This window comes from Aulonocara stuartgranti (assembly GCF_965226115.1).
Source record: "Aulonocara stuartgranti genome assembly, chromosome: 13".
NCBI classification, from domain to species: Eukaryota; Metazoa; Chordata; class Actinopteri; order Cichliformes; family Cichlidae; genus Aulonocara; species Aulonocara stuartgranti.
The window spans coordinates 17,016,451-17,032,578 of record NC_138949.1 but is presented as its reverse complement, the minus strand read 5'-3'; the positions used below and the strand labels follow the sequence as shown (position 1 = coordinate 17,032,578).

The window sequence follows — 16,128 nt, the reverse complement described above, 5'->3', positions numbered from 1 at the left end:
AATAGTGTCCATAACAAACACATACATATCATCCCAGCGTACACACAGACACGCACTCAACACCCATCTATCACATCAAGGAGTAGATCTGTTTCCAGCAGAGGGACCAGGGACTGTTTTATGCTGACCTTATTTGGTTTTGATGCAATTTTGTGTAATCGAGAAAATGAATCCTATTACTAACCAGCCTTTTATTTATTCATGACAAACACAAGTGTGTTTTGGCACCTAAATGTAAGGCCTCCTCTTAATATTTTGACAGTACAGTAAACAAACTCTATCAAGGTAGATCATGCTACTTTTCTTTTGCACTTATGCATGCGACACTATCAAATCTTTGCTTGTATAACTCAATAGGTTTGTGAGATTGAACATGTGCTCTGTTGTTTATGTCTTTGTTTTCCTATGACATTCACATTGTGATGCCAGGAATTTGCACGGATAATTCAGGTTTTAAATTCAAAACATCTTTTAGCTAAATTGACCTCAAACTGATATTGTTTCACATTACTCTGTGTCATAAAGTAGTATAAGAGTGCATTCCCTACCCATTCATATAGAACATATTTTCTCAAATCTGATCAGATCTAAAAGCAAAAATCTTATTTTGAGAAGTGTTCTAGTCTTTGGACACATTTTAGTTTCCATACTCGTGTCTCCAGGTTTGGCAGTGAAGAACCTTCGTGCCTTCCACTTGCTGCAGGCCTCCTTGATGCATTCTGAGGATTCTCTGCTTGCCTGCCAGCTTCTTCGAACCTTACAGACAATATGGGAGAGAGACCCAGCCAATTTCTTCCTCTTGGAGTGGACTGTTCAGTCAGTGGCCCAGCTGGCTACTTGTGTGTGGCGTAAACCAGCTCCCGTCCAGAAACTCTTCTTTTCCCTTGTAGAGATGGTATGATTTCTGATATTGACAGTAAAATACATATGCATCCTTTGTCATCAATGCAACAAGCATACAGGGCCTGATTAAATATCTTTTATTTATTTATTTTTTATTTTAAACAGGTGATATTTAAATTGAACTACATCCCCCATGAGACTTTGCGTGCGCTGTTGAATGTGTTGAAGCAGAGCTGGGCTGGGACTCTGGCCGGTGCGGTGGCAGGGATAGAATTTGGAGTGGTGGCTCTTAAGAGTTTTCACAAGTAAGCAGTGCAAGTTGTTAAAATATTTATCTTTTCAGTACGTTCCTGCTTGCTCGTATGTATGTATGTATGTGTGTATATATATATATATATATATATATATATATATATATATATATATATATATATATATATATATATATATATATATATATATATATATATATATATATATATATATTTATTAATTATTATTATTATTATTTTTTTTTTTTTTTTTTTTAAATCCTAAAATAAAAAATATATATATTGTTTTTGGTCTTGTTAGTGAAATTACTTTAAAAAAAGAATGCAGCCAAAAAACAGTTGTCTTTAAAAGCAAAAAAGGTGGGTTATTCAGATCATTTAAATGTCTGTCTTTAAATATTAAAAATGATGTGTACTGCTCTTTTAATTTCTTTAAATAAAATCTCTGTTTTTGAAGGATGACTATGCACAGTGCAATGCTTTCCGAGGCGCTAACTGACTTGGGTCTGCTGGAGCTGCTGCTTGGAGAACTCCGCAGGAGAGCTAAAATCCTGAGGAAGGCTGGAGTAGTCTCTTGTCCTAAAATGGGTATAAATGATTGTTTCAGTTTCCTCAACTTGTCATATAATTAGTTGTACAAGTACTAAGTGCAGACAAAGGGTGCTTGTGTGACATAATGCCTGCCGTTACAAAAAACTTGGGAATGAACAGAACACTTGGCCATGAAAGAGTACTTAAGAATACAAAGTGTGTCATTGTGAAATGAAACTCGTATGCTTCTTTGTATTTGGCCATGTACCTTCGGTCTAGCAGGCAAATGTAACCTGAAAAGTGCATCTTTCATCCTGACTATGTGCCCTGCGGTTCACACCTTCTCTTTAGATTCTCAGCAGCTGCCATGTATCGAGGAAGGCGAGAAACTGCTCACTACTTGCATGCTTCAAGTTGTGTCAGCCCTTACTCTGCGTTCAATCAAAAACACAGGTACATGCAGTCATACTTTCCATATCCAGTCACTTGTGTACCAGGCATAATAAATATTTCTTTCTTTCATTTGTCTTGAAGCTGCACACTGTTTTTGCTAAATGTTTTGCACATGTATTCCAGTTTCAGTGCGAGACCTTGGTATGATTCCCTATATCAAGATCTTCTTGGATGTTGATCAGTATCGAGAGTCCACTTTGAGCATTTTGGAGCAGCTAGCTGAGATTAACCCAGAGGAATTCATGAGTACAGCCATTGGAGCTCTCTGCTCCTCCACACAGCAGGAACTTGGATTAAAGCAAGACCTTTTGCAGGTACTTTACATGGACCCTCCATCAGAGACAACCTCACACACACACACACATCCAGTGATCTAAGTTGAACTGTGCATGTAGCCTCTATATCACATCATAACAAATAGTAATACACTTAAAACATAATAAGCTTCTGAATTTATTTTCTTAGCATGTGGGACTCTTATTCCATTATGGACAAATGCAGATTGATTTGCTAAAATGCGTTTAGCTGTTAACTCTGGACCGATTTGATTAGACCTGCAGCCTTGTGCTGTGGCACTCAGAAGATTACCACCTCTATCAGATCAGTGAATGGGACAGATCTGATTAGACTTAACCAAGTTACACACCTACTGTATGTGTCCATTTTTATAGATGGCAGCAAGAAGACCACTTACTTGCTGATATTATGTGTACTTTGTGTGTGAGCGCGTGTGCTTGTTTGTGCACACATGCACGCTTTTTTTCTGGAAGTGTGGGTATGTGTGTATGTGTGTGTCTGTTCTTTGTGCTAACATGGTTATAGCAGGTGGCAATCAGATTGGGTGCGACCTGGGCTAGCAAGTGTTGAGAGCCATTGTGATTACTCCAGTTTCAGTTAATCACATTTCCCCCTGCGTTCTGTCTCACACATTACCTACCTGATGGATTAGTTCTCTAAATTTGATAAAGGCTAATGGGATTTTGTTCACTTCCAAAAACTAGTTACCAGAAATGATTTATGATTTATCTATACGTTTCATCTATTTTTTATGACACTGTTTTAATTGAATGGGGAGATCTTTTAAAAGCCAAGATTTTAGGCTTAGTGCCTATTACATTGCTTTATCTGTCAATGCTTGATCAGAATCTACTGGGTAAATGTATTATTAAGCTAAAATGTGTTTTAGTGTACATGCAGATTGTTCAAATGGTCTCAGTTCTGTCTTTGGTATTTCAGTCTTTGTTGAAGGTCTTGGAAAGCCCCAACAGTTGGGATGCCTTCAGGAGGGCAGGAGGCTTCACTGGACTGTTGTCTCTGGTGACGGACATGGAAGGAGCCCTATCTAACCCTCCGCAGGGAGAAGTGTGGAAGTCACTGGGGCATCAACCACTAGTTGACCACCTCCTCCTCACATTGCACATTTTGTCTGTGGTTGTGCATCTTCACACTGCAAATGCCCATCATTTTGAGACTGGTGGCTTTTATGAAAAACTGGCAGAGGCTCTACTTCAGCTTGGCTGCTTCCATGCTGAAGGCTCTGGGAGAGAGAAGTGGGTTGGTGAAAAGTGCTCCTGTCCCTGGACTGGAGAAGAAAACCAGGCTCCTGGAAAGAGCTTCTACCAGTTTGTTGATTTGGCAGAATCCCCTGTAGCTTCTGCCTCTCCCTCCACACCACAGCCCAATCTGCCTCTCACTCTTCAGACATGTATAAGGCTGCTCTCCTTTCTCGACCAGTTTGCCACAGGAACATACTCTCCTCAGAAGTTAAATTTGGGACCAGAGCGAGAGGATGGATGTGATGACAATAAAAGAAAATCAAATGGAACAGCAGCACATGAAGGAGTTTATTCAGGATCTCCTCCTGCCCACTTGGGATCAGGCTCACAGTCCATGGAGGACAAACAGGGAAGTTCCAGAAACATGGTGCCCAGGAGTCCCTCAGTTTGCACGGAGTCTCAGTACAGGTGGATATTTCATTTTGGAGGGTTTTTCTTAATATAAATTTATGCATTCACATCTAAATTGTACACATAAATGTACTAATTGTCTGTGATGTCAAGTATTGACCCTTTTCCCCCCCCCTTTTTTTTTTTTTTTTTTTTTTTTTTTTTAAATCTCTTTTTTTATTTTTATGTTGCCTGGTTTATAGTAGGTTCAGTTGTGATCCTGTTATTCTTCACCCAGGAGCAATCAGAGTTATTATGACTCTCCTTCCATCGGTTTTTACTCACGAGGACCCACAGGTACCTTTCCATACCTGACATTTTACAATCTCTAATGTGCCATACTTTTTAATCCTCAAAGAGGCCCGGCATTAGAGAAATTTATTTTCCTCTTTCACAGCTCTCAATGGAAGTCCAACTCTCACTTGCACACCACATCCAGGCAATGGTCAAATCTGAGCGAAACCGTCAGATTATGTGTGAGGGTGGGCTGGTCTCCATCCTCCTGGCCCACTGTCAGAGCATGTTGCTCACTCCTAACCACCCACTACATCTACCTGTTACACGCATTTTGGAGAAGCTCTCTTCCCAGTGCATCACTCCTTCAGACTTCAGGTCAGTTATGCACATAAACTGGAGTTTATATTCAAAGTATTTCTTTTTTGTACTGAACCCACAATATTGTCTATATAACCTTTCCCTCCTCAGAAAATTCCTGTGTTTGGGGGATCCTCTCATGTGTTTGGGAGACAAAACAGCCAAGCAAATACAGTCAGAATGTAACCCAGAAACCAACGGACCTGTATCAAATGGTACACATGTGTCAGGTTTTTTTTTTTTTTTTTTTTTTTTAAATCAATAAATATTTCATTTCATCCTCTTGAGATTTAGCTTTGGTTTTAATACATGAAACACATTAGATTTTGCTTGTTGTCTAAACCAGGTCACAATACAGGGGTAAAGACATTGAAGCGCAGCTTCAGTTTGTTGCGGTCTACAAACTCCATTGGTTCAGCAATCCCTGTCCACCAGATCCTCAGTCTCGTGTCCATGACTTCACCGCGGACCTTTAAACCACACAGACTCTCTTGCTCACCTGCTTTTGTGGAGTTTGACATGAGTGAGAGTGGATATGGGTGAGTTCTTGCTTCACTGAGCTTCTGACTACTCTTGCAATATTAAATAGAGTAGATGATTAGATGGGGTTTTGTTTGTTTTTTTTGTTGTTTTTTGCTGCAGTATCAGATTTCATCAAGTGATAAGAAAGGAAAAATAGTGAGAATACAGTAGTGAAAAGAGATAAGAATTTTAAATCATTATGTTAATAAAATATTGTGCTGTAAGTGTTGCACATAAAATTACCTTATAATTAAAATAAATAAATAAATCAGCCATTTGCTAAATACTTGTAATGTAACATTTTGCTTTGTAGCTGTCTTTTCCTCCCCTCTCTGGCCACAGTGAAAGGCGTGACTGCTGATTCAGTCTCAACAGGTGGAATTGGAGGAGGCAAGTCCCCATACTTTATTATTGCAGATTTGTGCATGATTCTGAATAACTGTTTAATCAGTTCCCTCTCATATTTCAGACTGCAGAAGTTTTCCACCTACAGCTGGTCTTTCATTTACCTGCTGGTTCCAGATCAACAGGTTCAGTTCAGCCTGCGATTCCCACCCAATCCGCTTACTGTCTGTGGTTCGCCACATGTCCCGCACTGAACAACAGTACATCTGTTTGTCCATCTCCTTCTCAGCCTATGACGGCTGTCTGGTAATATCTACAGAGGAGGAAGCATTAACATATCTAGGTGAGAGTACTGTTTGTTCTTGGTATGAACTTAGCAGAATTTGTTTTGAATTTTAATTAATTTTTAGTTAAAAACATCAGTGTTTTTGCAGTGAGGTGTTTAAACTACAGAGACCATTATCCTCCATGTTTTTCAACAGATATGATGGAGCCGGAAGCTGAAGTAAGCAGTCCCACATCTTTGCCTACGTCGCTGAGGTTCCGTTGCTCCAGTATGCTGGTCCCAGGTCAGTGGCACCATCTGGCTGTGGTCATGGCCAAAGACTTGAAGAAGAGCTGTGTAACCTCGGCCTACTTCAATGGCAAAGCAGTGGGGACAGGAAAGGTATGCTGCTGAGAGGAGAGAGGAGCTGCACTGATTCAAAGTCTTACTGTAGCATTCATGTGTTCATTCATGTGTCCATTTCCTGTCAGATGAAGTATATTCAGCCATTCCCTGGTCAGCATGTCTCCATGGACCCCTCAGCTGTGATTGATGTATATGGAGTAATGGGGACACCTCCTCTCTGGAAGGAATATGCTGCTGTAGTGTGGCGAGTGGGTCCGTCTTACCTTTTCGAAGAGGCTTTGAGCTCTGAGGCAGTGGGTGCTATATACACACAAGGCACCGCATACCTTGGCAATTTTCTGGCTTTGCGAAACACAAGTGAGTCAGCGTTGCACTAACTTCACACTTCTCTAATTTGTTCACTTTTAGTGAGTCATCCTAAATGGGCACTTTAGGTTTAGTCTGATTTTGTCTTTTGTCATGAGTTTTCATCATGTGAACCTACAATTAAGTACAAGTTTAATAGTGTCATAACAGTTCTCATTCAAAAAAAACATCATGGTAGATTATTTTAAATTATTACATCAGTTGCATGTAATTGCACAAGTAGTTTTTCTTAATATACAGAATTTGACAGTTTATTGTGATCCATTATGTGAATCCATCCATTGTGCATTGTTTAGCTTCACTCGCTGGACTTGATATACTTCACCGGTCTGTATTTACCTCTCTGCTTGTGTCCAGGCCATGATCGAGATCATGACTCTCTCCCTCTCAGACTTGTTCCTGAGGAGAGGATCTCATTTGGCATTAACCCAGCAGTTTCCACATTAACAACTGTTGTTCAGATCAGAGAGGATTACAACGAGGTGGATTGCAGGCTGATTGCTAAAGAGGTAAGGTGAGCCTTTTGTTGAAACTAATTGTTTGTTGTTTTAATAGATTGTAGTAATCCATGTGTCTAATTGCAGATGGGGATAACATGTCGCGATCAGTCCACCCCTGTGTTCCTTGCTCAAAACATCAGCCAACACCTGAGTGGTACAGCTCGTACCATAGGAGCAGCGCTGGTTGGACATTTTGGTAATTCAAATATTGTCCTGAAACTGTTGTTCCCTATTACTGACACTTTATTTATTCATTTATTCATTTATTGTTTTACGTTTGACTACTTCCTTCTAGGTGTGCGTACGTTCACCCCTAGTTCTGCATCTAATGGTTTTCTGTACGTCGGTGGACCTGCTGTTGTTCTCAGTCTGGTTGCAATGGCACCAGATGATAGCTCTTTGTATGCAGCAGTTAAAGTCCTTCATTCTGTTTTGGAGACCAACTCTGCCATGCAGCAGGAAATGAACCGCATAAATGGATACAAGGTCTGTGAGATCTTCATGTGCTGGAGTAGCACAGTTGATTCATTAAAAGACATAAATATCTGCTGTTTACAGTTGTTATCTCTTTTTATGTGTGTCCTTGTAGCTGCTAGCTTTCCTGCTGAAGATGAAGAGCAGTCTGGTCAGCCACCGAACCTTTCAGTTGGTTCTGCATCTCACAAATTCATTTGAGCCGGGCTATGGATCTGGTTGCCTACAGAAAACACCTGCTTTCCAAGCTCTGCTGTGTGACCTAGATGTGGGTATCCAAATTTTACCCTGTTATTGTTTTATTTTATTTTTGAAGGCTAGTGAGAATCTTAATGTCTCTCTGTTTTTCAGGTGTGGCAGAATACTCCAGACAGTCTGCATCTTTCAGTTCTGAACTACTTTGCTGAAATCCTGAATTCCTCAGGGTAATTTCCACTGTTATCAACGTGTAACCCGACCACAGTGTCTACATATGTAGTAGCTAATTTATTATTAACTCAGATGATTGACAAGGTACGGGGCACAAAAGAGGCTTTTGTTCAGAATTGATGACAGACTTTATCGGTTGTTCTGTCAACATTTATAACGGCTTCCCATCGATATCCTGGAACTGTATGACAGAAAGTCAAGGGAATGTTCAACAGAATCAGCGACAGAGGCTGAAGAGAAGACTGAATGTTTGAGTGGATTGCTGTATTAGATTTTCTGTCTGTGGGAACAGATTGCGATTGATATTAATACTGTTTGCCTTTCCTTCACTGTATCCTCAACAGTGACAACGGGAATGCAGCAGTCATCCACAGCGTGGACATGTTACCAAAGCTGCTATTTGAGTTGTGTGACCCTGCTGTGACCATTCAGAAGGTTGTGATTATTTCTCGTGTCATCACATCTCTCCTTAAGGTTTACTTGACCGCCACTGACATAAGCAGGTATAGACAGGGAACGCACTGTCAACAACAACTGTCCTTTTGTTACATTTTTAAAAAAGTATGTTATCTCATTATGGTTGGTAAGGGCTCATACTTTCTCTGGATTCCTTTTATTTGATTAGACTTGGGCTTTTCCTGGTCTACACTCTTCCTCCTTCCAGTAATGCACCTGAAAGCGGTGAAATATCTGATGTTTCACAAGATGTGCCAGGTACAGCACAAAAAACCAAAACCGTATCTCATAGTGTGTCATGTTTAACTCAAGTTGTTACTTGTACTGAGCCAGGCCTGTCTCCCCTGTGCTGCAGCTCAGAGTACCGGCCCAGCCAGCCTCATCTGGATCCGCAACCAGATGCTGCTTTTGCTTTGCGAAATCCTTGAGCCAGACAACTTTTTAAACAAAGAGTGAGTCTGTTACCTTTTAGCTATCCAAATTCTGAGCATAAAGAATTTATCCATTTTCTTGCTTAACCTTGAAAATTTTTTTCCCCCCTGCTAGTCAACAGAAGGTCGTATTTGATGCCTTGGGCAGTGATTGGTTCCTGTTCTTCCTTCAGCCACACCTTCATCCTTCCACATTTAAACTGGGTCTCATTCTCCTCACACACTTTCTGTCAAGTCCAAGCCAGCAGAGAAGCTTCAGAGAGGGAGTTCTTCCAGGAACACTCATTGGGGGCATGGAAGAACCCTTTGCTGTCATGGGTACATAAAGTTTAACATTATATTTACTTGTTTAATTAGAAGTTTGATTGCTTTTAAGTACTAATACAACCACACTAAACAGCAGTTTTTATAGAGAACGTTACTTATTAATTTTACACATATAAGTATTTCACCTAAAACCAACTAATATCAGTAATTTTTTGCCATGCTGCCAGACAATCTTCAAGCCAATTCTTGGTCTCACGAGTGCGTCAGTACCACGTGTTCTGGTTTTGATGTACTGCGGGAGTTGCTGATCAAACAGTCTCATCTACCTCACGTGTATGAAGCTCTGGCTGCTCTGCTCCAGGGGAAGAAGACCAGTCACACTGCAAAGGGAAATGTGGGTAATTTGTTGTTTATTTATTTTTAAATGTAGTAATCTGTCTTGGTCATAATTTATGATATACTGTAGGTTTGTTTGGATGATATCCTGCAGCCACTTATTGACAACCAAGTGGAGACTCCTGCCCAGCCCCTCTGTGTTGAAGCTGGTTTAATAATGGTGGAATTGGTCAAAGTTGTTGTCACTCAGGTAATATAAATAAGCATAGCACTTCAGTTTTTCACCAGAAATGGATCATGTTTAATAACTTTGCTTTTGTTCTTACAGCCCTTTTCGCCATCGAAGTGCAAGTCAGTCACTGATACATCATGGGAGTCACAGCTTCCAGCAAGCGTGATGCAGTTTCTTTGTCTCATTCATAACCTCCGGCCAAGAGACCCACTGTGGGCATCACCCACATTCCTGCACGCGCTCGCTGGCGTTGTTTTCCCTCTGGATATTTCAGAGGTCTGTGTGGTGTTCTAGTTCCACAAAATTCTTTAGCAGTTCTCCTCTCTCTGGTCTTATTCACTCATTTTCTCATGTCTTTCAGGGGGCCAGGAAGTGCAACATAGTGAGTGAAGGCGAGGATACAGTCAAGAGTCATCAAACCCAGAAACCAGTCCTTGATTTCATCCGTATTCTTCTTATGGACAGTCTTCTCAATGTGTCTGCCAACACCAACGCTCATCCTTTTGTTCTGCTACTGGAGGTGAATTTACATGAGTACAAGTTATTGTGTAATGTTTCGGCATAAAATATATCAAACATAGACAACATGTCCTTATCACAAACAAAAATATATTTCCATTGAAGAGGCCTCTTTATTTTACACTAATACTGTAAAACTCTCATTTGTCCAGAAGGTGCCACTCTATACTCGGTTACTAAAACAAGCATAGTCAAGCTATTCTCAATTAAATTATTCACCACTAGGAGGGCAAAGCACAAAGAGGGCAAGCAGTGCAGAGTTCTACACGTTTTCAGCTAGACACTGCAAGTGCAGATGCTGATGGCAACAAACATCAAATTAAAAGAGAAAACTTTTACCTATCAACATGTTGTCTCATTAATTTCTAACCACTTAACTACTTAAATGTTGCAGTTTTCCCCTGATGGTGCATCATTTGAACAGAGCCAGAGTTTTCAGAGTGAGTTGCTGGAGCTGGTCATAAATATCATCTACATGCTCAGCGATGAGGAAGACAACAACACTCATCTGAGTTCACAAGGTAGAATTACAATCCATGCTTTATACGAATACTTGAATTCTGTACACAAAAGTGTGTTTACTTTTTTTATTTTAATTTCCCAGACTCCAGTAGTGAGAGGCCTGAAGGACGGATGGTTACACTGATGGAGAATGTGGTGCTTTTCAGTCAGACTTTGCTATTGAAACTTTACATCGGAACTTATTTGGCAGACTGTGAGATTTTGCTCAACTTCCTCGCAGATCAGATTGTGGTGGTGAGACAAATGCACATACACAAACATGCATGTAATGGTATGTGAATGTTTCCTCTAAAAAGTGTACATATTAAATTAACAAAACTTGCAAAGCTGCTCTATAAATTGTTAATTTGGAGACAATTTTATAATCAGTGGGAACTTTAAATTATGATGGTGCAACATCTGCCCACAGTGCGCAAATGACTCATTTTGTTTCGGTTTTATTTTAACTGATGATAAATGCACTGCTGTATTCTTCTAGGCTCTAGAGAAAGGCCAAAGTCAAAAAGAGAAGATTGTGTCTGACCTCTACTCATGCACCAATAAAGTCCTCCTTTACTTCTTGTCTCAACCGCGACATTCCCAAGAAGAAAAGGAAGTGGTCATCAAGGCATTGCAGACCTTAATGGAACGCTGGGATGTTGTAATGGCAACTTACAATGGAAATGCCAACTTTGTTACTTGCCTTCTTCACTGTTTGTTACTGATACGTTCTGGCAGGTAACAGAAAAACAAAACCCACACACAAGTGCGCACACAGTGAAACCTGATTCACTGGTAATTCACACTCTCACATTTTTGTAGCTATCCTGAAGGTTTTGGGTGTGTGGCACAAAAACGGAGCAGAAGTTCATCCAGCCTGTCTCTTGCCAAAACTAAGCAATCCAGATCCCTGAGCAATGGAGGAGATGGTTTGACAGGTATATGAATTTTCCTTTACTTTTACCACTTTAGTCTGACATTTTGTCAATTTTAAGTCCACCAGGTCACTCAGAACAATTTGGTGCTTGTGTGTTCCAGATGAGAGCCAGCTAGTGTCCTTAGTGGAGGCCTGCTGGTCAAAGGTCATATTGGAGAGGCAACGCATGCTTGAAGAAACCTATAAGATAGAGATCTCAGCGAGCCACAAAGTGCAGACAGAGCCTGTCGGCATGACTGACATTAGTCCTCTTTGGGAGGAGATGGCACGCAAAGCCTGGCTTCTACACACAGGTTAGTTCCTGCCATGGGAGGTAATGCCTGACCATTAGTGCCATGATACTGACATCTAAACCCTGACTTTCTTTCAGAGTATCAGAATAAGAAAGTGGCCAGCAGCTCTCAGAAGAAGTTTGACATCAGCAGTGCTCTTCGCTCAGCTTTGGGAAAATCAGTTCCAGAGTCAGTAACTGTAGAGGTAATTGTGCACTTACGTTGTCTCAGTATTTGGTTCTTCTGCACAGAGCAGGCCCAAGCTCTGTGACTGTTGCCCCCTGTGAGGATTGTGGGGTTGTTACCTTTCCCATGTGTCTCTGCATCCTAGAGCTCTGTGCCAAACACTCATCCCAAAGTCACCACTATCCTTGTGCTGTGGGCCATCCAGCCCTGTGGGGGTGTTTGATTATTTCTTTAAATAGATTTGGATTATCACAGCTGATTGCCCCTGAGTGGGCATTGTAATTGATATCTGTTAGGCCAATCCATGGGAACACTCACTACAACACACTGTTTGCAGCTGAAGGTTAAAGACGCGTTTATTGTTGTTTTTTTTCCCCCCGAAAAACACGTGGCCCACATCATTAGTTCCCCCACAACGCTTAAGACGTCGAGCCATCTGGAGCAGGGAGCAGGGACATATTACTCAGGCACACAGGCATGAAATTACCGCGTCTGTGTGTCTGTCTCACACCCTTAAAGTGTGTGTGTTCTTGCGCACGTCTCTTGCCCACAGAAATCGGGTTGGCAATTATAGTGGTACCAATCTGATGAAAACATTATTCATTTGATGTTATTCTTTATCATATCAGTCTTTGACAGGCTATCAGAGAGGGTGATGAATTGTTTTTCCATCTGAGATGCAGGAAAGAAGAGGGAGGAGAATTTTTTTTTTTTTTTTTTTTTTTTCCCTCTCTGCAGTGAGTTGCACCACTTTGCTCAAAATAGGTTGCAGCATGCACTGAGTGCTCAGGAAAAAAAATGGAATCATCAGCTACGGTCAGCCAGTCAGCTCCTTTTTTTTTTTTTTTTTTTTTCCCCCATCCTTCCTCATGAAGAAACAAGTGAGTCATTAATTAATTTCTGGATCATCAACTTATGACCTTTGTTTGGCATGTGACGAGCTTATGGGGAGTCTCTTTTCAGACACAGGATCCATGGTTGCATAGAGCACTGAGCATAGTTTCTTGGGCTCAGAAATGTACATTTGTTGAACAAAAAAGAGTTTTAAAGCCCACTGTAGGTAATGAATGAGAATATAGAGACTGATAGGCAGACTGTGTCCTCAGTCAAGCTTCAGTGCAATCCTTCCAGAGATTTATTTCATCACCGAATGCAGTTTCCATAATCATATCTGTGTCCTCATATTAGAAAGATAATTAACAGCACTAATGATCACGTTAAGTTCATTACACATTCACTGCCAGCCCAGAATGAAGTTGACATTATGTTGCCTTATCATCAAAGGTGGCGTATTGTTGGGAAGTCATTAAAATGGAAATGAGTGTGATGTTCTGATGTTAATTGCAGAGGGAAGAGATGAGTTATGTATTTAATGCAGCATTTAAAAAGCCAATGAGGTTCCTATCTGCTAAATGGGGTAATTAATGCTATATATTACTTATGTTTGTCAAAATGAAGGAATGAAATTAGGAGATGATGACGCCGACTTGCTGTTTATCTGTCACAACATGGCTCTAGCTTGCAAACTTCATTATTACACTCTTTTCTGTCTGTAATATTTCTATAATCTCCCCTCAGATTACCCCTTTATTTCTTTTTCCCTACAACTTCTCATTTGAATAGGCAGTCAGTCATTTAGAGAAACACTTTTCATTCTCTGGCGAGCTTGTCAAAGTTTGGAACATTTTTGGGTTTCACTTTTATTCCCCCCCCCCCGAATTCTTTTTCCTTTTTCCTGCATCTCTTGTAATGCAGAACTAGTTGTTTTTCCTTTTATTCTACTTGAAATCAATTATTCTGTTCGTGGGTTTATAGTTCACAAAATAGAATTAGTATCTGTAAATAAGACTCTATATAAAGACTTACCGCATTTTCATTCAGTCAATTAAACGGCTTTCCTGGGTCAGCTGTGAGGATGGACACATGTTGTTTCACTAGTCTCTCAGCGAGCACTGCTGTGATGATGGGCTTAATGAAGCAGTTAACAGTCAGAATATGATCCCAGTGTGTCTGCTGAACATGAGCATCCTGCAGTGTCAACACGGCTTTGTTTTATTTTTTTCCCTCATTTTTCATTTCTATCCTCTTTTAATCGACGCATAAACTCTGACTCGCACAATATAAAAGCATAGACACACACTTACCTTGCCCTTTACGGTGGTGTGGCTCAGCAATATTAATGTTTATGTTAATTAGATAATACCAACAAATGATTACATTTCCAGACAGGGTTATTGTAAGACTGTAGCCACTAGCTTATTTTGCCCAGTGAATGCAATTTAGAGCAGATGTAATTGTATGAATGCATTGTAATTGCATGAAGAAACAACAATACTATTATGCATATACAATTTATGTGAACATGATGTGTACTGTGTGTGTTTGTACGATATGAGCTGGGGGAAGAGTGATTGTGCTGCCCCTCTTTTCATTTGCACCCATCAGGTTACTCTTGTTGCTTTGCAGGAGTTTTTGTCCAACATGGAATCGCATCGACAGAGAGGCTACAAAGTGTTGGAAAAAATGAGGGCAAACCACTTACAGGTTTGATGGAAATTTTTAACATGAATACGCTGCAGTGTATTTTATTACAAATTTAAAAGCGGGTCTAATGCTGTTTACCTCTGTGGCTCTTCACCCCCCACTATTCTGCTTCGTTTCGCAGGTACGTGCCTCTGAGTGGGAGCATTTGAGCTTCACGTGGCTGAAACTGGAGGCCGAGCTGCTGAGGGAAAGAGCCGTTTTCGGACCTGGCCCAGGAGTGCTGTTGAGCCAAGATTGGGTGCAAGACGCTGCTGAAGGACGCAATCGAACGAGATCACGTATTCGCAGAAAGACTCTGAGACAGTCCAAACGGGTATAACACTTTTGTGTGAAACACATTTGATGTTCAGATAGTGCACAGTCTAACCTGTTACAATGTCATATGTTTTTACAACAGGCGCTAGGAATGCTGGGTATAAGGCCCGACATGTCCGAAGTTGGCAAAAACAGATCAGAAAGTGACGCGGGTAAAGATGATACCTGATTGTTTAATTTATTTTTTTGTATTGACTCATTATGCTCAGTGGGGAAATGTATTTTCATTCTAACAGAGCCTAAGCTCTTGTGTGAAGTTGCTGCTGAGGTTAAAGACGAGGAAGAGGATGGAGGACATTTATGTGATCGACTGACTTTTTTCCCTGCACTGAAAGACACACCTGTTATCACCGAGGATCTACCCGACCCTTTAGCTCCTGTGCCCTGCTCCCTCACGCAAGACTGCCCGGACATACGTGTCATCCTGCAGGAGCTGCTCCCAGGAGAGGAGGTACTTTGGGTTGGAGTGTGTGTTGGTATGCTGGGCTGCAAACATGGTCCTAAAAAGAAGCACAACTGCTTCCCACCCTACTAATATTCACAATCATAATTATCTGATGTAGACTAAGGGATTCCAATTGCCCAGTGCTGCTATCAGAATTTCATCTTTCCTCATTAGTATAATGTTTTAATGTTGAGGCCCAGCACAGCTCTTCTCATTCTTACAGTGAGTTAGAAACCAGTGCACATGTTGACAGGGACTCTCATCGCTCCGGCAACCAGCCGCGGCTTTTAATGTTTCTGACAGAAGTATTAATAAAAACAGTAGGAGGTGATGCAAGCTGTCTTACATCCGCTTAGTAAGTGTGTGATGTGTGCAAGTGTGTCCTGTTGTCTTGCAGTGGTTGAGTGCATGAGTCCTGCTGAGCTTCCTGTCAAATGAACACAGTCATTAGCTCTGAAAAATGCACACACATGCACAGACTTAACACACACACATGCAGTAACACACAAAGGGAGACCCACTCATAATTAGCTTGCCAGCGCCAATAGTGTGATTATGACAATAATGTGTGTGGGGAGAAATCAATGGTCTGACATTAAGGCTCTTAGTCAATAAAAGTCCTCCTTTTCTCTCCTTCTTCCCATCATCAGCTAAATCGCTCTCAGACTGATAATGCGTATCTGTCCAGTGCACAGTAAGGAGATAAGGAAACAAGTTTATTGTTATGTATTTAATCTTTGATAACAATAAATTTAACTATTTTTTTTCTGAAATATAGTCA

At 40.8% G+C, this 16,128-nt stretch overlaps 1 protein-coding gene across 3 annotated transcripts in view; it reads left to right on the top strand.

Moving 5' to 3' along the window:
* wdfy4 (WDFY family member 4) overlaps positions 1 to 16,128 on the top strand; it is a 38,570-nt gene that overhangs the window by 7,016 nt on the left and 15,426 nt on the right. The window contains exons 10-46 of one of the 3 annotated variants that reach the window (XM_082556465.1): positions 663 to 895; positions 1,009 to 1,148; positions 1,573 to 1,703; positions 1,998 to 2,099; positions 2,223 to 2,413; positions 3,336 to 4,063; positions 4,252 to 4,342; positions 4,443 to 4,657; positions 4,751 to 4,854; positions 4,986 to 5,178; positions 5,475 to 5,551; positions 5,631 to 5,849; positions 5,989 to 6,173; positions 6,263 to 6,494; positions 6,861 to 7,012; positions 7,088 to 7,199; positions 7,299 to 7,489; positions 7,593 to 7,745; positions 7,829 to 7,902; positions 8,251 to 8,409; positions 8,532 to 8,620; positions 8,718 to 8,814; positions 8,909 to 9,111; positions 9,288 to 9,454; positions 9,527 to 9,646; positions 9,725 to 9,904; positions 9,990 to 10,148; positions 10,542 to 10,668; positions 10,752 to 10,903; positions 11,148 to 11,386; positions 11,471 to 11,586; positions 11,687 to 11,878; positions 11,956 to 12,062; positions 14,510 to 14,587; positions 14,709 to 14,900; positions 14,985 to 15,054; positions 15,139 to 15,353. In XM_082556465.1, coding sequence (XP_082412591.1) covers positions 663 to 895; positions 1,009 to 1,148; positions 1,573 to 1,703; positions 1,998 to 2,099; positions 2,223 to 2,413; positions 3,336 to 4,063; positions 4,252 to 4,342; positions 4,443 to 4,657; positions 4,751 to 4,854; positions 4,986 to 5,178; positions 5,475 to 5,551; positions 5,631 to 5,849; positions 5,989 to 6,173; positions 6,263 to 6,494; positions 6,861 to 7,012; positions 7,088 to 7,199; positions 7,299 to 7,489; positions 7,593 to 7,745; positions 7,829 to 7,902; positions 8,251 to 8,409; positions 8,532 to 8,620; positions 8,718 to 8,814; positions 8,909 to 9,111; positions 9,288 to 9,454; positions 9,527 to 9,646; positions 9,725 to 9,904; positions 9,990 to 10,148; positions 10,542 to 10,668; positions 10,752 to 10,903; positions 11,148 to 11,386; positions 11,471 to 11,586; positions 11,687 to 11,878; positions 11,956 to 12,062; positions 14,510 to 14,587; positions 14,709 to 14,900; positions 14,985 to 15,054; positions 15,139 to 15,353 — 6,185 coding nt within the window. Of the gene's footprint in view, positions 1 to 662; positions 896 to 1,008; positions 1,149 to 1,572; positions 1,704 to 1,997; positions 2,100 to 2,222; positions 2,414 to 3,335; positions 4,064 to 4,248; positions 4,343 to 4,442; positions 4,658 to 4,750; positions 4,855 to 4,985; positions 5,179 to 5,474; positions 5,552 to 5,630; positions 5,850 to 5,988; positions 6,174 to 6,262; positions 6,495 to 6,860; positions 7,013 to 7,087; positions 7,200 to 7,298; positions 7,490 to 7,592; positions 7,746 to 7,828; positions 7,903 to 8,250; positions 8,410 to 8,531; positions 8,621 to 8,717; positions 8,815 to 8,908; positions 9,112 to 9,287; positions 9,455 to 9,526; positions 9,647 to 9,724; positions 9,905 to 9,989; positions 10,149 to 10,541; positions 10,669 to 10,751; positions 10,904 to 11,147; positions 11,387 to 11,470; positions 11,587 to 11,686; positions 11,879 to 11,955; positions 12,063 to 14,509; positions 14,588 to 14,708; positions 14,901 to 14,984; positions 15,055 to 15,138; positions 15,354 to 16,128 lie in introns of all 3 variants that reach the window. The other 2 variants (XM_082556466.1, XM_082556464.1) reach the window with 2 other exon arrangements.